Raw genomic sequence first — 23,848 nt, forward strand, 5'->3', positions numbered from 1 at the left:
GGCACCTCGGTGGCTCAGTGGTTGAGCGTCTGCCTTTGGCTCAAGGAGTGATCTCAGGGTCCTGGGATGAACCCTCGCACTGCGTTCTCTGCTTAGCATGGAGTCTTTTGAGACTCTTTCTCCCTCTCACACCTCTTCTCACTTTCTCTCTCTCTCTCAAATAAATAAATAAAATCTTTTTAAAATAATAAAAATAAAAGAAGAAATAGGACAGCCCAAATGCAAAATTAGTAAAAAAAAAAAAAAAAAGAATTAAAAGCAAAAACACCAATAATAATAATAATAATAACTGTAGGATAAAATTCAGTTCTCATAATATGCTACACATTGTTCTCAGTGCTTATATAATCTCACTTAATACAATGATCTATGAGGTCATTATTATTAGCTTAGTTTTTACAGATAAGGAAACTTAAGCAGAGAGCCTTAGTAGATTGTCTGTTTTCAGAGCTGCAATGTAGCTTGACTGCATCATTTGTGTTCTTAAAGTGGTGTTATCATGGTCACTGCATAAGGCCACACAACGTGAGGAAAACACAGATGTCCCTGGAGGCTCCTTCAATATATGTTCTATTCTACGGAATTCTATAAAATAAACAGATATTGCCTTTCTTTATTGATCTATAAACTATCTCCACTTCGAGACATAATTCAAGCTCCTTAACTCCAATGACATGTTCCTGACCACTCTAAACCACAATGAACTTTCTCTTCCTCCAAACAAGAGTTATTTACAAGCATTCCTTATGTTTTATTTCAGTAATCCTTGGTTCCATCACAATGTTGTCAAATAATAGGTGTGTGTGTTTTTGTGTGTGTGTCTGTGTGTTGATTTGTATGCCTGCTTGGAGACATGCTTACAAAAATCCATAAACAAAGCCAGATCTGTAAGAGACATGAATAGAATATCACTGTCTCAATATTAACAAGAGCAGGAGGATGAGAAAAATAAATATTTTATTATTTATAATTTTTATTATTGAGAAATACTAATTTTGTAAGAATCATCAAGGCAACAAAGCATCCAACCTGCTTAAGAATAATATGCAAGGGATCCCTGGGTGGCGCAGCGGTTTAGCGCCTGCCTTTGGCCCAGGGCGCGATCCCCTCAGACCCGGGGTCGAATCCCACGTCAGGCTCCCGGTGCATGGAGCCTGCTTCTCCCTCTGCCTGTGTCTCTGCCTCTCTCTCTCTCTCTCTCTGTGACTATCATAAATAAATAAAAATTAAAAAAAATAATAAAAAAAAGAATAATATGCAATTAGTCAACTCAGTCATGTCTTATTTTTAGATTTAATGAACTAATTTGCTAAAGAAGAGCACAAAAAATTATCACATTAAGGGTTTGAACTTTAATTAGTTAAATTATATATATTCAAGGGAAATCTATTTTCTCCCATCTAGGATGCTATCAGGTCATCTAACAAATGCTCACAATGGGTCACAAGATACAACTATGCAAAGCTCTCATAAATAGAGAGAAAGGGCCTCAAAATGTTGATGACCATTTAAGCATCTCCCTTGGCTCCTAGGACCCTGTCACAGTTCTAGTTCTGCTCTTTTGCTGGGTTCTTTGGTGGCTCTTTTCCATCTTTCAAAGTATGGAATTAATCAAATTTGCTCCTTGAATTGAGCCCTTTCTTTTTAATACTGTTTTTTTAAAATCAGAGTCATTATTTATTTTTGTGGTTTGCATATCACGTGTCGTTGTAGATAATTCCAAAATCTACATCTGTAGTCTTTTCAAGATTGTGTCATAAACCCACCACAACTCTTAACACACACAAAAAAATCTTACAGAGTACAAATACTTGATAAAACTAGTCAATTTAACTGTGAATCTGTAGCATCAGGGAAAAAATACCTTTCCTTTTAATAGCTAACTGGTTGAAACTAAATTTTTATGTAGCAAATGCACACAGTAAAGAGCTACATTTCAATATCTTAGCTTTTGCCAAATTGTAGTGGGTTTCAAGAAAAAAATAAAATTACATGTAAATTTTCTGTGGAAATAAGTGAATAAAAAAATGTGTCCTTACATTCTATGTATTATGTGTATTCTATGTGTATATATATATATATATAGAATATATCATACTATATATACATAATAGGATAGGATATATAATTATATAATATGTAACAAATATAATAGGATATATATGATTACATCATATATAATAATTAGAACATTTGCTTTTTTCTATGTGTTGTGGATAAGCACATATTTAATTGCATATGAATTATATCACACATATATATACATATATAAATAAAATGGGATATTGTAGGTATACCAATGAATATTAAATGCAATTTTTCTAATTATCCCAGAAAGTTAAACTTATATTTATATAAATTTAAGTTGTATATAATAAAATTTATTTCTATAAAGGCTAGAGAGATAATAGATACTTATGTCACAGTGCTTGTTGGAGTTTTCCTATTTCCTAAAGTGACTTTTTTCCTGTTGTTTCAGAGTGACAGGGACTAAAGTTTGGAGAACTCGCACAGAGATTCAGAGATTGTAAAATCAGTTTTGTGAACTTTAGCTCATTTCCTAACTCAAGAGATTGTAAGCTGAGATCAGGAAACTGAGAACAAAGCTTGTTCAGTAAGAGTTTGTCAGAGTCTTCTCCCTTCTGTCCCTTTCCTTTCTCCCAGAGGCTCAAAGTGAGGAGCTAGGAATTTGAGAGAATAAGTGTGTGACTCTACCTGTCCCATCAGCCAGGTACGTTCACAAAAGGTAACCAGTGTGGGACTGCCCAGAGAAAGGAGTGAAGCTGGAGAATTCCCAGAAAATGTGAACCCCCAAAAGAAAGACCAGTGGTCTTCTAACTGCCCAAAGCCTTGGATGAAGGATATAGTATTAAATAATCCCCTAGAGGAGATAGCACCCTTCTAGGGTGTTACAGGGAAAAGAATACATAAAGCACTGCATCTAGACATCAAATCACAAAAGATAACCAAAGACTTTTACTTCTAATATCCACCCTCCCTTCCTTCTTGATCTTGGCTGCAAAGAGTCAGAAAAAGCCACTAGTTAGTTGAATAGGATTCATAGTAAGAAAAGAGGAATGAATAACCCCTTTCTCCACTGCAGAATTATGGCACAATAAGGCACAAGCTGGGCTGTCAAGCATGACAGTTAGAAATTTTGATATGAAGACAGCTCTAGAAATTATAATATCTAAAAAAATGAGATTATTTGTTAATACATAGGATCTGACTGAGATTTTATCCAGAGAACAGGGAAGAATAATGCTACATAGCTTGTTTAAAAACTTAGGTATGAATAAGAAATAAAGCTATTTTATAATTTTACTCTACTGTGTCCAACTTATTCAATACATATTTTTAAACAAATGATTTTCTTTACATATGATTTCAAATGTGTTTTTTATTCTTAAAAGAAAACTTCTGCTAATAAACTGGAAATTTCTTTTAATAATTACTGAGGATCTTCAACTTAAGTATTTGCTTTTATAATGTTGCTAAATGTTATGTTATAATGTCAAAAATATATTTTAATAAAAGACAGGACATAGCAAAATACATATTTATATATTAAATACAAAAGTTTATAAAGTTTAAAATATTGTTATGATTACATGTGTGAGGATGTGTGTGTTACCATGCCATACTGAGATGACTCTAAAGAAATCTGATTTTCTTTATGATTGCTATTTGAAAAATTGTGAGGTTAATTAGAAAAGATAAAATAAATTTTAAAAATTAAAACTACTTAGAATCATTAAGCTGATGATCTTGTAAAGGAAAATATATTTTTTCTCTCCTTTACTTACATAAAACACTATAATAGAAAAGTGTTTTTGTTTTAATGTACAAATCAATGTCCAGAAAAGCAAAAACAAAAATTCTTGCTGTATATTTGTGTCACACTAATTTTTTGAGCCCAGTTTACATTGATAGTAGGGAGGAAATACAGCAGTTTGTATCTTAAGAAAAATGAATCTGATCTTTAGACTGTATTTTTTCACCTATGTTCATTATACTCAGATAGTGCCCACTTGTTTATAAAACCATTAGAAGTTTAAATTAGAAGAGTAAAGATAGTATTTTTTTTCTTCTTTGTTCTTTGGTTGTCTGATACAACACAATAAAAAAGAAAATAATAGCAAAGAAGCCAAATAGATGGAAGGAAAAAATATTTTTCTTTTATTTGAGAAAATCACAAAAACTCCTTAGCACAAATCTTTGAGAGTCATACCATTTTTATTTTTTAAAGTCCCATTAAATAAATAAACAAAAAGTTCAACAACAAAACTTAGGCATAGTGCAACATGTCTTAAAACTCACATTTCTTACAGGAGACAATGGCAAGGAAAATTGTCCTTGGCAATTATATCCTTGTTGGCAAGGATTATTTAAATTTTTAACAATCTGAAATAAATTTTAGTTAATAATCATATACTTGTTCCTTAGCAGACTTAAATGAAAGCCTCAGGGTTGCTGACAGCTAAGAAATTTGTCTGCCTTTATTTCTATTCTATATTTTCAAAATATTCTATCAGAAGTAGGGGGGGAAAGGACTCTAGAGCTGTGAACTGCCTGTCAGCCAGTTTGCAATAAAAATCCATGACTGTAGTACTGATAGCACTGCTAGTCCCTGGCATACTGTAGTACTACAACTGATAAAACTTTTAATGGTATTGAACAGGAATGGAGTGTTGGCAGAAAAGAATGCACTGAAAATTACAATACCTCAGACCTTTGAGATGTTGGAGGATGAATAATTATAAGAATCACAGAATAGAATGCCTATTGCTTGGTGATATCAGTACATTGGAGAAAGACAGAGAAGGTTGAAGAAAATCAATCATCAGCTTAAGGTGAAGTAAGCAATCCAAGGGCTCCATAGCAGCATATAAATGAAATCTCCTCTTCTATAGTTGGAAGACAGAAAAAGCTGAGTACTGGGCCTAGTATTTAATTATAAGAATAGTGTAGCTCAAGATCAAGTTGCATTCACAGCCCCAGCAAGTATTCTGCTGAACCCTAAAACTTGGGTAAATGACTTTAAAACCTGAATACATTAAGTGTCACAATGGCCATCTGTTACATGAGAAAATGGAGATGGAGAATGCGTTTAAAAATGTAGTTTTCACCTAGATCTGGTTCACAGTAACTCCACGGGGTCCACAGACCTACCTCATGGCAATTTCCATAGGCCTTAAATGTATGATTTGAGTGGAGACTTACCTTACATTGGTTTCTTGGCCTTAGTGGTCAGAGCACTTATTAAGGAAGATCCTCTGAGGAGGATACAAAAAGCCTTCTTAAAGAAATAATGACTAAAAACTTCCCAAGCATGAAGAAGGAAACAGACATTAAGATTTGAGAAGCCCAAAGATTCCAAGTAGGCTGAATATAAAGAGGTCTACATCAAGACATATTATGATTAAATTTTCAAGTCAAAGACAAAGATAGTTTTGAAAGCAGCAAGAGAAAGGTAATTTATCACACTAGGAATTATCAGTGGATTTTTAGTAGAAACCTCACAGGCCAGGAAAGAATAGAATGATATATTTGAGGTACCAAAAGAAAGAAAATTGCCAAAGACTATATCAGAACTATCCTTTAAAATGAAAGACTTTCTCAGACAATGAAAACTGAGGAAGTTCATCACCACTAGATGGGCCTTAGAAGAACAGCTAAACAGATTTCTTCAAATTGAAACAAAAGCATACTAAACAGTAATGTAAAAGCACATGGAAACACAACTTTGACTGGTAAAGGTAAATATACAATCAAATATAGAATAATGCAGTATGGTAATGGTGGTACATAAATTTATTCAAATCATAATAAAAAAAAGTTAGAAAACAGATATTAAGAATAACTATAACCACAAAAACTGTTAAAGGATATACAATATAAGAAGAAGTAAACTCTGGCTACAAGTACACAAGGAAGGGTAAAGTAGAGAGATTTTGTATGTGATTGAAGTTGTTATCAATTTAAGAAATGTAATCACAAGATATTTAGTGATACACAAAAGATAAAGAGAAAAGAATCAAAGCAAATCTCTATAAAAATGTCACCAAGTAACAAAGGATGACAAGAGAGCAAATAACTACCAACAGAAAGATAATAATTAACAAAATGACAATAGTAAATTCATGTTTATTGTTAATCATTTTAATTTTTATGTATCAAACTCTGCAATAAAAAGACATAGAGTGGCTGAAGAGATCAAAATAAAACAAGAACCAGTAATATACTGTATGGATTACTGGTAAGAGATTTACTTTAGATATAAGGACACAGATAATAATAGACTTCAATAGCCCACATTAAAAAGTGGATAAAGCAATGAAACGCCGGGACACCTGCACTCCGATGTTTCTAGCAGCAATGGCCACGATAGCCAAACTGTGGAAGGAGCCTCGGTGTCCAACGAAAGATGAATGGATAAAGAAGATGTGGTTTATGTATACAATGGAATATTACTCAGCTATTAGAAATGACAAATACCCACCATTTGCTTCAACGTGGATGGAACTGGAGGGTATTATGCTGAGTGAAGTAAGTCAGTCGGAGAAGGACAAACATTATATGTTCTCATTCATTTGGGGAATATAAATAATAGTGAAAGGGAAAATAAGGGAAGGGAGAAGAAATGTGTGGGAAATATCAGAAACGGAGACAGAACGTAAAGACTGCTAACTCTGGGAAACGAACTAGGGGTGGTAGAAGGGGAGGAGGGTGGGGGGTGGGAGTGAATGGGTGACGGGCACTGGGTGTTATTCTGTATGTTAGTAAATTGAACACCAATAAAAAAAAATAAATAAATAAAAAAAAAGTGGATAAAGCATTCACAGAGAAAATCAACAAAGTGCTGACCTGAACACTAAAGACCAAATGGACCTAACAGACCTATTAGGGAACCTTCCACCCAATAGCAGAATATATAGTCTTCTCAAAACACAAGGAATATTCTCCAGGATAGATCACATGTTAGGTCACAAAACATCTTAATAAATTTAAGATCAAAATCATCCCAAACATATATTTCAACAACAATAAAATGAAACTGGAAATCAATAACTATAAGGAGAGGGGAAAATTCACAAATATGTAGAAACTAAAAAGCATACATTTAAATGCAATTTTAAAAATATATCAAGACAAACCAAAAAAAGCACCACATACCAAACTTATGCTATGTAGTAAAAGTAGTCCTAAAAGGAATACTTATAGTGATAAATGCTTATATTTAAAAAGATTTCAAAATAATTTCATACCCTAATGAACTAGAAAAAGAATAAATTGAGCCCAAAGTTAGCAGAAGGTAGAAAATAATGAATATTAGAGCAGAAATAAACCAAATAGAGAATGAAAAACAATTTAAAAAACAATAATACTAAGAGTTTTTTTTAAAAGGATAAAATTGATAAACTCTTAGTCTAAGAAAAACGAGAATCTTTAAATATATAAAATCAAAAATGAAAGAGGAAAGATTAAAACCTACAGCTGAGAAATAAAAAGCATTATTAAAGATTAATATGAACTGTTTCATGCCAATAAATTGGATAGCCAAGAAAAAAGGATTTGTTTTTAGAAATATATATCTTACTAAAAGTAAATCAAATGAATAGAAGACTGAGAAGATGTATAACAAATAAGGAGACTGAAACAGTAATCAAAAATCTCCCAGCTATGAAAAGCCCAGGACAGAATGAATTCACAACTGAATTATGCCAAACATTCAAAAAAGAATCGATACCAATCTTTCTTAAATTCTTCCAAAAACTAGAAAAGAGATCACTTAAACTCATTAAATGAGGCCAACTTCAGCCTAATATCAAAGCCAGACAAAAACACCTTTAGGAAAGAAAACTAAAGGCCAATATCCCTTTAGAGGAATGCAAATGTAAAAACAAAAACAAGCTAAATAAAATATTAATGAAATAAATTCAACAGCACACTAAAAGGATTATACACCATAACCAAGTGGGATCTATTCCTGCAATGCAAGGATAGCTCAAGATTTGTAGATTACACAATGTGATTCACCACAGTAGAATTAAAGGGGGGGGGGGGAGAATTAAAGGGAAAAACTGCATGATACTCTTAACAGATATAGGAAAAGCATTTGACAAAATTCAACATCCACTCATGTTAAACTTAGTGCTATAGAAAGAATAGCCATAGCTATAGAAGGAATGTACCTCAACAAAATAAAGGCCATATACAAAATGCTAATAGCTAACAGTATAAGCAATGAAGGAAAAACTGAAAGATTTTCCTTTAAGATCAGTCCAAAGCAAGAATATCCATTCTTGCCACTTCTGTTCAACATAGTACTGAATTCCTAGACAGAGAAATTGGATGGAAGGAAAAGAGGAGGAGGAGGAGGAGGAGGAGGAGGAGAAGGAGAAGAAGAAAGCATCACCAGCACAACCACCACCACCACCAATGATGACAAGTGGAAGAGGGAGGGAGAGGAGAGATAGAAAGAAAGAAAGAAAAAAAGACATCCAAATAGGAAAGAAGGAAGAGAAATTATGTTTGCAGATGGTAAAGTCTTAGGTATACAAAACCCCAAAATTCTACCAAAAAAACTGTTAGAAATAATAAATGAATTCAGGAAAGTTGCAGAATACCAAATCAACATAAAAAAATCAGTGGCTTTTCTATACATGAGGAACAAACTATACAAAAAGAAATTGAGAAAACAATGTTATTGACAAGAACAACAAAAAGAATTAAATACTTAGGAATAAACTTAACCAAAGAGGTAAAAGACATATACACTAAAAATTAGAAAACATTGATGAAGGAAATGAAAGAAGACACAGATAAATAGAAAGAAACATCTTGTGTTCATAAGACAAAAAGTTATTATAAACTGTCCAAAGCAAATTCAACAACACAGTTAAAGGTATACAACATAGCAAGGGGGAATTATGTCTTAAATACAAGGATGCTTTAACATAAACAAATCAAATGTGATACAACAGACTTACAGAATGAAAGATAAAAATCATATCATCTCAATATATATTTTTTAAAAAGCATTTGACAAAATACATGATAAATTCATAATAAAAACCCTCAACAAACTGGGTATAGAAGGATCATGCCTCAACATAATAAAGGCCATAAACACAAAAAACCCACAGCTAACATTATATCAATAATAAAATGTTAAAAGCCTTTCCTTTAAGATCAGGAACAAGACAAGTGTGCCACTTGCACTGCTATTACTCATCACAGTGTTGGAATTCCCAGCAAGAATAATTAGTCAAGAGAAAGAAATACAAGGCCTCCAAATCAGGAAGCAGCAAAATTTTCATTATTTGCAGATGATATGACCTTATATACAGAAAATTCTAACGACTCCACCAAAAACTGTTAGAATTAATAAATGAGTTCAGTAAAGATGCAGAATACAAAAATCAACATACAGAAATATGTGGCATTTCTTTACATTAATAATGAACTATGCAACTAATAACAACAGAGAAATTAAGAAAATAAGCCCATTTACAATTGCATCACAAAGAATAAAATATATAAAAGTAAATTTGACCAAGGAGGTGAAAGACTTGTACTGAAAACTATAAGTCATCAATGAAAGAAATTAAAGGAGGCATAATAAATGGAAAGATACTCTGTGCTCATGGATTGGAAGAATCAATATTTTTTCAAATCTCCATGTTACCCAGAGCAATCTGCAGATTCAATATAATCTCTATCAAAATTCCAATGGCATTTTTCACAGAAATATAACAATCCTAAAATTTGTGTGAAACCACAGAAGACTACAAATAGCCAAAGCAATCCTGAGAAAGAAAACAGCTAGAGTCACCATACTTCCTGCTTTCAAACCATATTATAAAGTTATAGTAATCATATGGTATGATACTGGCTTAAAAATAGACACATGGGCCAATGGAACAGAATAGAGAGCTGAGAAATAGACTCTTATATAGTCAACTAATATTTGACAAAATCATCCAGAAATTTAGTGAGGGAAACAATAGTTTTTTTTTTTTAACATATAGGGCTGGGAAAACTGAATAAACACATAAAAAATGAAATCGGACGCTTACATCATCCACAAAAATTAACTTGAAATACATTAAAAGACTTACAGTTAGGATCTGATACCTTAAAACTCCTAGAAGAAAACACAGGGAATAAAGATTCTTGACATTGATCTTTACAATCATTTTGGATACAATACCATTTGGATACAATACCCAAACCAAATGCAACAAAAGTGAAAATCAACAAGTGGGACTATATCAAAACTAAAAAGCTTCGGAACAGCAAAAGAAACAACAAAATGAAAGACAATACATATAATGAGAGAAAATATTTGCAAACGATATATCAGATAATGGGTTAATATCCAAAATATAGGGGATCCCTGGGTGGCTCAGTGATTTAGTGCCTGCCTTTGGCCCAGGGCGCGATCCTGGAGTCCCGGGATCGAGTCCCACGTCAGGCTCCCAGCATGGAGCCTGCTTCTCCCTCCTCCTGTGTCTCTGCCTCTCTCTCTCTCTCTCTCTCTCATAAATAAATAAATCTTTTAAAAAATAAATAAAAATTAAAAAAACTTTTAAAAAATATATCCAAAATATATAAGGAACTCCTACAACTCTAAAACAACTAAACACAATCTTATGTAAAAATGGGCAGAAGAACTAAATAGATGTTTTACCAAAGAAGACAACCAAATGGCTAATATATACAGAAAAGATGCTCATAGTATCTACTCATCAGGGAAATGCAAATCAAAGCCACAATGGGAAATCATGCATTCTAACAGAATGGCTATCCTCAAGAAGTTAAGAGATAACATGTGTTAGTGAGGATGTGGAGAAAAATAAACCCTTATAGAATGTTGGTGGTAATATAAATTGGTTCAGCCAATATGGAAAGCAGTATGGTATTCCTTAAAACAGTTAAAAATAGAACTACTATATAATCCAGTAATTCCACTTCTGGGTATATATCCAAAAGAAATGAAAACAAGATATTGAGAAGATATCTGCTCCTCCATGTTTACTATAGGATTATTCACAAGGCCCAAGATATAGAAACAATCTAAGTGTCTGTCAATGGGTGAATAGGAAAGAAGATATGTTATATATACAATAGAATATTATTCAGCCATGAGAAAGAAGAAAATACTGTCATTTGTGACAACACAGATGGACCTTGAGGGCATTATGCTAAGTGAGATAAGTCAAAGACAACTATTGTATGATATCACTTATATGTGAAATTTTAAAAAGCCAAACTAGAAGAACAAGGCATTACACTTCTTGATTTCAAACTATATTATAAAACTACGCTGATCAAAACAGAACACTACTGGCATAAAGGCAGACATGAAGACCAGTGGAATAGAATAGAGAGCCCAGAAAAAAATCCATACAGTTATGGTTACTAATCTTCCACAAGAGTACCAAGAAACATACTGATTAAAGGATAGTCTCATAAATAAATGATGTTGGGAAAACTAGATATACATATGCAGAGCAATAAATGTGGACTCATCTCGCACCACATACAAAAACCATCTCAAAATGGGTTAAAGTTTTAAAGATTAGACCTGAAACCATAAAACTCTTAGAAGAAAACAGAAAAGTTTTTTGATATTATTCTAGGCAATGATTTTTTGGATATGACACCCAAAGCACAAAAAACAAAAGGAAAAATAGACAAGTGAGACTGCATCAAACCTAAACGCTTCTGCAGAGCAGAAGAAACAGTTGACCAAGTGAAAGGCAACCTACAGAATAGGATAAAATATTTGTAAACCATTTATCTGAATGAGGTTAATATATATCCAAAATATATAAGAAACACAACTCAATAGGAAAGAAACAAAGAACTCACATTATGAGAAAAGAACCTAAATAATCGTCTCTCTAAAGAAGATATATAAATGACCAACATGTATATGAAAAAGTGCTCAACATGTCTAATCATCAGGAAAATGCAAGTCAAAACCACAGTGAATTATCACTATATACCTGCTACAATGGCTATCATCAAAAAGATAAAAGGTAAGTGTTGACAAAGATGTGGAGGAAAGAGAATCCTTGTAAATTGTAGAAATGTAAATTAGTACAGAAATTAGTATAGAGTTTCCCCCCAAAACTTAGAACTACCATGTAATCCAGCAATCTCACTTCTGTGTAGACAATTAAAGAAAAAAAACTCTCCAGGAAATATCAGCATTTCCATGCTCTTTGCAGCATTAGTTACAATAGCCAACATATGGAAACAATTTAAATGTTTATCCACTGATGCATGGATAAAGAAAATGCCAATTGCTACAACATGGATGAACCTGAAGGACAGTATGTTAAGTGAAATAAACCAGACATAGAAAAACAAATATTGTATGATCTCACTTACATGTGTAATCTAAAATAGTCAAAATCATAGAGGCAGAGAGTAAAATGTTGGTTACCAGGGGTTGGGGTAGAGGACATGAAGAGAAATTGCTCAAAGCTTCAGTTATGAAAGGTGAGTAAATCCTAGAGATCTAATTTAAGGCATGGTGACTAAAGTCAACAATACTGTACCATATTCTCATCACAAAAAGATTATAACTATGTGAGATGATGAATATGGTAATTCGCTTGATTGTGGTGATAATTTTACCTTATTTACATTTAAGATGTACACCTTAAATATATACAATTTTTATTTTTCAATTATACTTCAATAAAACTGGAGAAAAAATACTATATCGCAGGAAGAATGACAGATGGGTGCCACCTTTATAGACCTACTGTAGAATTCAGAGGTGGCGGTCCTATCACATTCCCATTTTAATTCATGAGTTTTGCCTTCGTCAAACAAATAGATCCTGTAAGAATGGAGTTAACTACTACAAAGTGGACCAAGTAGCCTTATTCCACAGTTGATATGCCAGTGTGGAATTTTTTTTCGAAAGCATATTGAATGGCATCAGGTATATGGTATGTGGCCATTGAGTGGCAAATGTATTCTTTTTCATCTCTACCAAGAAATATCAGAAACTGGGCAGCCCGGGTGGCTCAGCGGTTTAGCGCCACCTTCAGGGCATGATCCTGGAGACCCAGGATCAAGTCCCATGTCAGGCTCCCTGCATGGAGCCTGCTTCTCCCTCTGCCTGTGTCTATGCCTCTCTGTGTGTGTGTCTCTCATGAATAAATAAATAAAATCTTTAAAGAAAGAATAATCAGAAACATTACCCATTTATGTGTGATCAATAACAATATACTTTTACATTTATGTCTAATTTTTTATCTTTGTCTTTCTTTCTTAGTTTTATCTATTCTCATTCTTTTTGAACCTGACTTCAATCCATAGTGAAAAATAATTTGGCTTTAACTGGCTTCATTGGCTCTTTTCTACTCCGAACATCTTGACCTCTCTAAATCTAAAATTGGCTTTTTAAGCTACAATTCTAGTCAAACCACATTTGATCCCTATGGAGAGTATCCAGAGATCCAGAAAGATATTGAACTTTAATTTTTTGACCACCTGATAGTCTCAAAATAATACATACAAGCAGGGGATTTTCTTCAAGTAAGACTTTTCAAATGTAATGGAATCAAACTCTTGATCGCCTTAGCATTTGCTCTTCAGATAAACAGGATAAGCATGCATTCTTGACTTTATTAAAAGACCTTTCATAATCTGTCCTCTGTCTCTTTCTCCTCAAATCACCTGTTCTGTCTCCCTTATCCCTCTTGGATATGACACCAAAAGCACAGGTAACAAAAGCAATAGACAAGTAAGACTGCATTAAACTAAAAAGCTTCTGTAGAACAGAAGAAAACAGTTGATCAAGTGAAAGGCAACCTACAGAATAGGAGAAAATATTTGTAAACCATATAGCTGAAAATATACCCAAAATATATAAGAAAGACAACTCAATAGGAAAGAAACAAAACTCAAATTATGAGAAAAGAATCTAAATAATCATCTTATTATTATCTCAAACTACCCTTCTTCCTCACTAGTGATCCAACCACATTGGCCTTGTCCTAGTTATCAAATATACTATATAATCCCTGCCAATGGGTTGGTATGTTGTTGAAGGCATTCCTCATTAAAATTTCTTAAACGAATTTCAAGTTCAATGTTAATAGTAAATTTTCATTTTTAAAAGATACATTATCTTAATACTTAACTCACTGAAGACATTTGGATTTACATAATCTGGAAGAGATCAAATTTTATAACAATGATACCTTATTGTTTATGGAAGAAGCAAATATTCATTTCTTACTGTTGGGTCATGTGTTTGTACCTCAGCAAGTAAAAAGTTTTTGATGCCTTCACTGACAACAAATCCTTGGAAACTCTGAGGTATAAGGGAGGCTGTTGACTCATCTTCTTCAATGAGATTACCATATGCCTTTGTTTGAAGTCGGGCGGACCCTTTCAGTATTATATAAAATCCATCATTTCCAACCACTGAAACAGAAGAAAACCAAAAAAGATATACTGTTGACTTTATTTCCCAAGCTCTTTGATATAGACATGACCACACATGTATTACACTTGCTTTGCTTTTAGTGGATTTCTTTTAGTTTATGCAATGAGGACTGTAATCTAGCACTTAGGCATTCACAACTAATTCACTCAAATAAAAAGAATAGAAAAGACATGTATCCATATTTGGAGAATTCTTTGCTGACAATTATAAATCCTCTGATAGAACTGATAGATCTAGAAAAAAAGCCATGGTAACATATTGCAATTAATAGACTTAAGACTTTGAGAAAAACAGGATCAGAAAACTCCTGAACTGCTTAAAATGTTACTTCCCTTCAAAAATGCCATTTTGATTAATTTATATAGGTAACTATATATTAATATATATAATTTATAAATATTTATATGTTATATATATAATTTTTATTTGTCTTTGCCCTGAATATAATGATGATTGCTCACAGAAGCTAGTTTGGAGAGGGAGATCACTAGGAAGAAGTGTTTTTTTCCAGTATTTCTCCTACTCCACATTATAACTCTCCACAATCTGTCATCTAATTCCAATTCTTGAAGTTTAACTATGTTCCTGTAAGTCTGGTTGGTTTATTCAGTTGTGACCATTTTGAGTGCAACTTAAATCTGTTTTAGTTCTTCTGAAGCCTGACCTTTTGAAGAAGCAGGGCATGGGAACTGGATGATGTCACTTTCTAATAGTTTACATTACTTTATAGGATTGGAGCAAATTATTCAAGTGCAGTGAAAAGAACTTTTCTTAAATTTTGCTTATTATCTTGCTATAAATAGAAACTTCACAAATTGATTTTTAGGAACAAATGCCTAAGTGATGAAAATTGCTTGCCTTATCTACTTTTTTTTTTTTTTTCAAATGAGTGCTTTATTAGTGGGGCTTTACTGGTCAAAATCTGTACACAAGATAGTGACTTTGTCTTCTTTAAAGCAAGGGTTGTGTTTACTTGAATGCCCAAGCTTAAAATAGTTTCCTTTCTGGATAGCACAATATCACGTCTTACTAAACATCTAATCTATGTAGAAACATTGTTTTTAAATAGCTATCAAGTGAGCTATATGAGAACTATATTGTAGAAAGTTCACTATAAAGGTAAAATATAATATTTGGTCCCAGTATTGCATTCATTGTGTAATTTTGGGAGACTCAAATATTTCTAGGCTCAACTTCCAGTTGTCATGCTAAATCAAATTATGCACAAAACTGTCATGCTAAAATTGTCATGGTAATTCAAATTATCTATATGTATTAAATTTTTCTGTATTTTTTTCAATTATTCAGTGGATATAATAAATTTTTATGTGGAAATTACAGAGTTTAAATAAATTATAAATTCCAAAATCAATATAAATAACCAAATTATACCAATGAGAAGATTATTTTTAAAAATTTTGGCCAGTTTGAATTAATAACATTTTAGAGATACAGATGAAAAGATTTTTTTAAATTATGTTTGAATTAGTTAATACTTAAAACTTCATATCAAATAATATCATTTTGGAAATATTTCACCTAATATAAAATGCATAAAGCATTTTATTCAAATATCTTACATAAATCTATGTCCTTAATTTCCTTATCATCACTTGGATCATTTCTCCAGTCATACAACACAGTTCTCAGAAAGATTATCTTTAACTGGTTTGGATTACAGTATGTTTTGTGTCTTTATGTAATAAAGCTCCTAGAAATATTATCTCTCCTTTTTTCTATCCTCCTTTTTTTAAGATTTTATTTCTTCATGAGAAACACAGAGACATAGGCAGAGGGTAAAGAAGCTCACTGAGGGGAACCCAATGTGGACTCAATCCCAGGACCCCAGGATCACGACCTTAGCCAAAGATGAGCCACCACTGAGCCACCCAGGTGCCCCCTTAGAAATATTATCTCAAGCTACAAGTACTGTAATCATTTGCCTGACATTGACAAGTGTTTTTTAGCTGTTAATTTTAAATTTCATAAAATAATTGTTCAATTTACTGCTCATTTTTTTTTAAGTAGGCTCCATGCCCAGGGTGGAGTCAAACATGGGGCTTGAACTAATGACCCTAAGATCAAGATCTGCGCCAAGAACAAGTCAGACACTGCAAAAAAATTTTTTTCCCCAAAATTAAAAAAAAATAGAAAAAGTATGAGAAAAAATAAATCTTCAATACAAACCATAATTTTTATAAATGCATTTATTTTGAAACAGAGAAAGAGGAGGGGTAGAGGGAGAGAGAGAAAGAAACAGAATAATTTAAATTAACAACTGAAAAAAAATAAATATTGGCAAGGATCTGAAGCAAATAGAATCCTCATACATTGTTGGTGGGAATGCAAAGTTAGTTGTTTAATTGCTTTGTAAAAAGTCTGGCAGTTTCTAATACAATGAAACATATATCTAACCTATGTTCCAGTAATCAGCTCTACGTGTTTACTTAGAAGAAGCAAAAATAGATGTTCACAAAAGGAGTATTACCAGCAGCTTTAGCATAATACCTAAAGGAGCTAAAAGCTGGAAATGGTTCAGGTATCCAATCAGAAGAAAATATATTTTAAAAATCTCTGATAGATACACACAGTGAAATACTACTCAGCCATAAAAATGAACTATTAATTCATGTGACATGAATGAATCTCAAAAATATTACAGTAATTGAAAGAAGGCTTTTACAAAAGAGTCTTTATCATTTTATTTTGTTCTAAAGTTCTAAAAGCTCCCCACAAAACTGATTTATACAAGAAGAAGGAAGGAAGGAAGGAAGGAAAGAAGGAATGGAGGGAGGGAGGAAGGAAAGAGAAGAAAGAAAACACAAGCAGTTGCCTCTGATGAGTGGGCCAGATTGGAAAGAAACATGGAAGGAAATTGGTAAAGTTCTGTATCATGATAGGGGTTTAGATTACAGTATTTGTCAAAACTCATCAAGTGATACACTTAAGGTGTATATATGCACATCATTTTATGTAAATTTTACCTTTAAAAATAAAGGACTGGAAAGAAATATTGAATTCTAGGTAAACAATGAAGTGTTTAGGAGTGAAATGTCCTCATTCTATGCACATCAGTAGAAAGGAATACGATGCAAACATAGTGGGGGAAAACTAGGAAAAAATGTGCAACTACAAGTCGATAACATTTTTTAATCTCTTTGTCCACTGTTCCAAACATATTACATATATTAACACTTTTTATCATCTTAGCAACTGTATGACTCAGGTACTAGGAGTGTTCCAATAATACAACTGTGGAAACTGAGGGCACTGAGAAATTATACATCCAGCCCCAGCTCAGAGAGCCAGTAGTGGTGGAGCTAGTATTAAACACAACAATTACTGTGCCAGCCTGGGTAAGTCATCATAGCATCAGTGTTCTCTCCCTGCCTGCTGTTCTACTCTTTCCCTTTCTTTCAATGTATTTTATAGAACTGTGGTTTTAATTATGGTAAGGTAAGACTATATGTGTGACTTATACAGATATCATGTTTCATTTTAAGAGAAAAAAGGCACATTTGAAAGTAATATATGCTAGTTTAAAATGTTAAATAAAAAGTCAATATATGTATACCTAAGTACATATTTATGGCATAAACATTACGTAACAAAAGCAAACCTAGAAAAGGGTTTGATAGTGTAATTGTCCATAAGAAAATGAAGAGTAATTTAAACTCATCAAAAAAGACATTGTTCATTATTGAGCAAAATAACAGTGTTTGATTAGAATTGTGACTATACTTTCCCTAGATTTTCTCTATATGGTTACTGTTCTTAGATCTGTTTTTTTTTTTTTTAAGATTTAAGATTTCATTTATTTATTAATGAGAGACACACACAGAGAGACAGAGAGAGAGAGAGAGGCAGAGACACAGGCAGAGGGAGAAGCAGGCTCCATGCAGGGAGCCCGACATGGGACTCAATCCCGGGTGTCCAGGATCAGGCCCTGGACTGAAGGCAGCAATAAACTGCTGAGCCACCCGGGCTGCCCTGTTCTTAGATCTTAATGAGTGGATTGACTATTTCTTTAAAAATGGCTCATTAAAGAACAACCTTTCTATCTAGGGTTCCAAAATCCAGAAACGTAGCTTGGCCTGTTATCTAAATATACTAAACTTGTCATGAAGAGTAAGTATCACATATTGAGTATCAAATATTTGCCATGAACTATGCTCGTGCTCTAGCACTAATTCTTTTAATAATCCTAAATATCATACATCATTAATTCATTTTTCAGCTGAAGAAATTAAGGCTCAGAATAATTAAGTAATTTCTTAAAAATCACTTAAGCACCTTAACTTCTGGAGGTTTTCAAATATATTCCAACATCTGAAGGATATATACAACATATACAAACCCACAAAAACACATATATATACACATATAGGAGTGCTGTTTGTGCCTGTAGTATATTACACGTGTATTTGCACAGTATGCTATTGTGTATAAGTATATATATTTATATGTCTAAAATAAAATGTGTACATATGTGTATATAAATAAAAATAAATATATATAGACACATATACATAGAAGTAACTTATAGATTTTATAAAGAATTTCAATAAGGATTGAAATAATTCTTATTACCTTGTTACAAAGTTCAGTCAGAAGTTAAGCCTCAATTATTTCCTAAAAGTAATGTAACTAATTTAATTTTTACTTAGTTATGAATACATCAAAATTAGTTTCATAAATATTAAAAAATAAAAGAATTTAAAATAACTTTCAGAAATAGTTGCAGAATGAGATAAACTTTGGGGTGACTTCTTCATACAAACATTTGGGGAGAAAAAAGGAAAATCATCATTCAAATAAAAAGTAACATAAATTGAATTAAAAATAAGTAATCAAAAAAAATAAAAATGAATAATCAAAAAGAGTATGGAATATAGCAGAAAAATTAACAGAAAATTTTCAGAATTCATGTAACATCCGAAACTGGTCCTCAAATATATATATAAATGATATACACACAATAAAAGAGATAAAATGCAATAGAATTAAACTCTCAAATGACAATTGAAATATTACTTAAAAATCACTAAGTGGTATTAAACTTATGAATTGTGACAAAAACATATTTATTAACAATGTAAGATAAATAGAAGCTTTTGAAATTCCTAAGCAATGAGAGGGAACTAATAGCATAGGCTCCTTATACAAATTTTCAAAATACACAAAATTACTTCATATCATTTTTGGGAAATAAAAAGAATACTCCAAGCATCTAAGAAAAATTTGACTATAAGAATTAAAACAATACAGATCAAAATGCCATTCAATCTTGATTCCCAGACTTTACCAAAGTAAAATAATTCAATAAAATCAAGTTGCTTAAGGATGAATTTCACAGGGATGCCTGGGTGGCTCAGCGGTTGAGCATCTGCCTTTGGCTCAGGGCTTGATCCTGAGGTTCTAGGATCAAGTTCCCCATCAGGCTCCCTGTGGGGAGCCTGCTTCTCCCTCTGCCTATGTCCCTGCCTTTCTCTCTCTGTGTCTCTCATGAATAAATAAATAAATCTTCAAAAAAAGAATAGATTTCATAAAATTATTTATCTTTCCAACCTCCATGATATGAAACTTCCACGTATATTTTCATAAGGACTTGAAGAAATATGAAGTTTGATTAAAGCAAACATGTTTGGGAATTTCTGGCTAAGAATCTCCCACTCTCTGGTTCAGCTAAAAGCAACTATTCTAAAAGGATTTAAATGTTTCAAGGAATTGTAATTGGATGAACAAAGTTATATTGTCACCTGGTTATTCTTACTTGGCCTATAAAATTGAATTTAAGTGTTATGTGTTTACCAGGGAGCCCTTCCTGACCTCTGCCTTGCTCCCATCCATCCTAATTTACGCCCCTCCCCTGTGATCTTATTTCACAGAATTTCTGTCATGACACTGCATTTCCAGTGTCTGCCAACAGATTCTAACCTCTTGGAGAAGAATCTCTAACTTTGCTCTCTGTCCCTCCAGCCCAGAGCACATTACCTGGATTATTTTAGGCACTTAGCAAATACTCGAATGAATGAAAACTTCATTAATGATCCTTATTGTGTTTCTCTCCAAAGAATCGTCTAAAACATTTGGGGAACAACTCATTTTTTTTTCCTTAGAATACTATTGAGAAATAAGACAAAATTCCTTGATGGCCTATTTTATTCTCAGTCCATTACGTGGGAACTTAGGAAAATACCAGAAAGTTATGCCACTTTTAAGCCCGGTAGTTTAATTCATAGAATCCTCGTTACAAGATCTAAATGGTCCCAGAGATAACATAACAAAAGCAATGAATAACCTTTTAACAACTTTTATTATATTAAGGTATCTTTGGAGATGGGATTTTTGCTCTTTGAGGTAATTTTTCTTCCCATAACGTACCAGGAGAAGTTATTTGAAGCCCATGTCTCATAACCTTTTTTTGAATGCTACTATAATCTGTGGAAGATAAAATACAAGGAAAACTGGATATTTATTTTAAGATTTAAAAAACCTCAAATAAATAAATCTAGAGCTAACTGGAATGGATGAAATTTCTTTTATTTTATTTTGGGCACTGACCTTCCACTGAAGTAGTATTAATTCTGACATTTCCTTTCAAATATTTGTAGAGATTTCATAAAGGGAGAAATCATAATTTCACAAATTGTTGGTAATTGTTTTTAATAATCTTCAAATTTATTATTTAATATTTTTACTTAGTTCTTCTTACCGAAAAAAAACACTACAAAAATTCCATATTTCAAATTGCTTGTTCATATCCATAACATGTATATTGAGACCAAGGCCTTTGATTTTTCTCCAGTAATAGATTTCATTCACTCATTTAGACTCTACCTTATTATCTAAGGAATTATAAACAAGCTTATAAAAATGTATGCAATATGGTTTTAAAAGTTAATGAAGAAATAGAATAAAGAAAAATTGGGTAAGAAAAAAAGGAGGCAGGAATAAATTAAATTACAAAACAAAATCTGTGAAATGCTATATATTTGCAAGGAAATAGTACTGAGTCAGTGAACAATTTTTCCTCCGTTTTCCTTACCTTAAATTTTTTAATATAATCAGTTACCCGATTTAGCAACTACAAGAGATTTTAAAAATGACTTGACTGGAAGTCTCAATACCACTGAATATATTTCCTCCCAGGAGTTCTCAAAAAAAGAAAATAATATATTGTAAATACAACTAACTTTTTTACTAAACGCATTATTTAAAATATCTTGTGCCAAGTTATGACAGACTATTTCTAAGTTTCTTATATAAGATCAAAAGGATGGCTGGCATCTGGGCATATGCACCTAGGATTGATTCACCAATACAATCCAAAGATGTTACTTTATTTGAAAGAAAGAATAAGTGACATCTATTTTCAGACTATCATAAAACAAAAATTACTGTGTTCTTAGACAAATTTTAAATCAGCACTATGTATTCAAGAATGCATTGGTTGGCAATTACCTATGCTAGCGATTAATGCATACATTCATTTGTCAGATATTTATTGGATGACTAGTTTGTCCAAGCACTGCAGGTTAGAGCATATTTCAGATTAAGAACTTAAGTGTATTAGTGTCAGCTCTGTTGCTGGGTGAAGTGAGGTGAGAGAAGATAGCTTGGAAAGCTGAAGAACTTGAGGCCAAGTCATGCCTGAAGAAAGTGTTATGGTATCTATGTCTAGAGGTAGGCAGGCGGTAAATTAAGAATTTTTTTTTTTACCTTTAAAAATAAATGGAAGCACCTACAACACACAAAGAATGTGTTTTTCCTGACCTCGAATTTCATAATATTGAACATTTTAAAGTAGTTATCTAAAGCTTTCTGGTCTATTAAAAAAAAGAAAAAGTCTCAGTAAAGATTTCTTTTTTTTTTAAATATCTACTCTTAAGAAATATAAGTTCCAGGTGGATTTTCCACTATTTTCTTGTTTTAAAATATATCCCTTGATAACAAGATGAAAGTTTTGTTTGCGATTTTTAATAAGTGTCAATTAATCTAGAAATAAGTCTATATAAATATCTATGTAAATAATAATTTGAGCTTGGGCTTTAGAATTTTTGGCTTATCAAAGCCATTCTTTCTAATAATAATTAAATATCATGAAGAGTTGTTTATTAATGCCACTATTTCTATTGTTTCCAATGAATAATTTGTTATAAATTACTTTATACATTAACTTTTAAAAGCTCTTTGGCTATACATTGATTAAAAAATTCTACTTTAAAATATACCAATAATTTTTAATGAAACATCATTTACTCCAAATTATAAGCTAGCTTAAATCTTGATTAAAGTACATAATGACTCAAAATATTTTTTCTTAAATTTTCATTGATTCCTAATGTTAAGATATACCACATTCTAATCCTAAATGTATAACTTAGTAAATTTTTAAATTCCATGGGAAAAAATTATAGATATAAAACTGAGTGATGATTTGACTCATTTCCTCTACAAACTACAAAGTTTGGGGCCAATACATCATTTAAATAACTTTTATTATTTTACATGTTTTTTCTAACTTCCGACTTCTGAACACTAAAACCATTATCTTTCCTATAATCACATTTTTCAATGTTCCATTTAAAGTTTTAAAATGAACATTTTTATATTTTCTTTTACTACTAAAAAAATTTTTAACCCTCTTATTAGTATGACTTACAAAATGCCACAGTATATTCTGTAGACATTTAAAAGAAAAATTTACATTAAATGTTAAATCTAGGCCACCATGAAAAGGACACATCACCTCAAGAACCATTCTAATGGTAGATAATAGCATCATCATGCAGAACTGTTCTCACATGAGAAAAGATCATAAAAGCAATACTGCTTTCTATGATTCATCACGAAGCCGACATCCTAGATTATCGATAAAAGAAGTGTATCATTAATGTTACATACTGCCTTTGGGAAGGCTTACTGATGATATGCACTAAAAAACACTGTTTCTTGATACTGTACAATTGCGAGTGTAATTTATTAAGGAATTTTTATTTTATTATTTTATTTTACTTCACTTTACTTCATTTAATTTTTGCTTGAAGAGCCAGTAAAGGGTAAGAGAAAACAAAAGGTTGGCTTTGGATTCAAAGCTCAGGTTCAACCCTTCACTAGAGCTGAACTAGTAAGGCTGAATTTCAGTCTTCAAACACAAGGGATAGTCCTACAAAGCGAGGTCTCCCCAATAATTAACAGTGGTAAAAAGAATTACATATCATGAAACATTGTTATGCTAATATAAGGTATTTTTAAAAAGCTAATAGGAAAGAAGTTTCTTTCACTATGGTAGTATTCCCCTAGTTATGTTGCACAGGGCTGCTTCCTGAGAGGGCTAGTGGTGAGAAAAACACAGGGTAACTT

At 32.2% G+C, this 23,848-nt stretch overlaps 1 protein-coding gene across 13 annotated transcripts in view; it reads right to left on the reverse strand.

Annotated features, from left to right (window-relative positions):
- The window catches only part of CNBD1 (cyclic nucleotide binding domain containing 1), a 543,788-nt gene that overhangs the window by 243,271 nt on the left and 276,669 nt on the right, over nucleotides 1-23,848 (reverse strand). For 12 of the 13 annotated variants that reach the window (XM_077876353.1, XM_077876352.1, XM_077876350.1 and 9 more), the window contains one exon: nucleotides 14,273-14,460. In XM_077876353.1, coding sequence (XP_077732479.1) covers nucleotides 14,273-14,460 — 188 coding nt within the window. The remainder of the gene's footprint in view (nucleotides 1-14,272; nucleotides 14,461-23,848) is intronic. The other variant, XM_077876343.1, reaches the window with a different exon arrangement.

Source organism: Canis aureus, chromosome 28 (genome assembly GCF_053574225.1).
Source record: "Canis aureus isolate CA01 chromosome 28, VMU_Caureus_v.1.0, whole genome shotgun sequence".
NCBI classification, from domain to species: domain Eukaryota; kingdom Metazoa; phylum Chordata; class Mammalia; order Carnivora; family Canidae; genus Canis; species Canis aureus.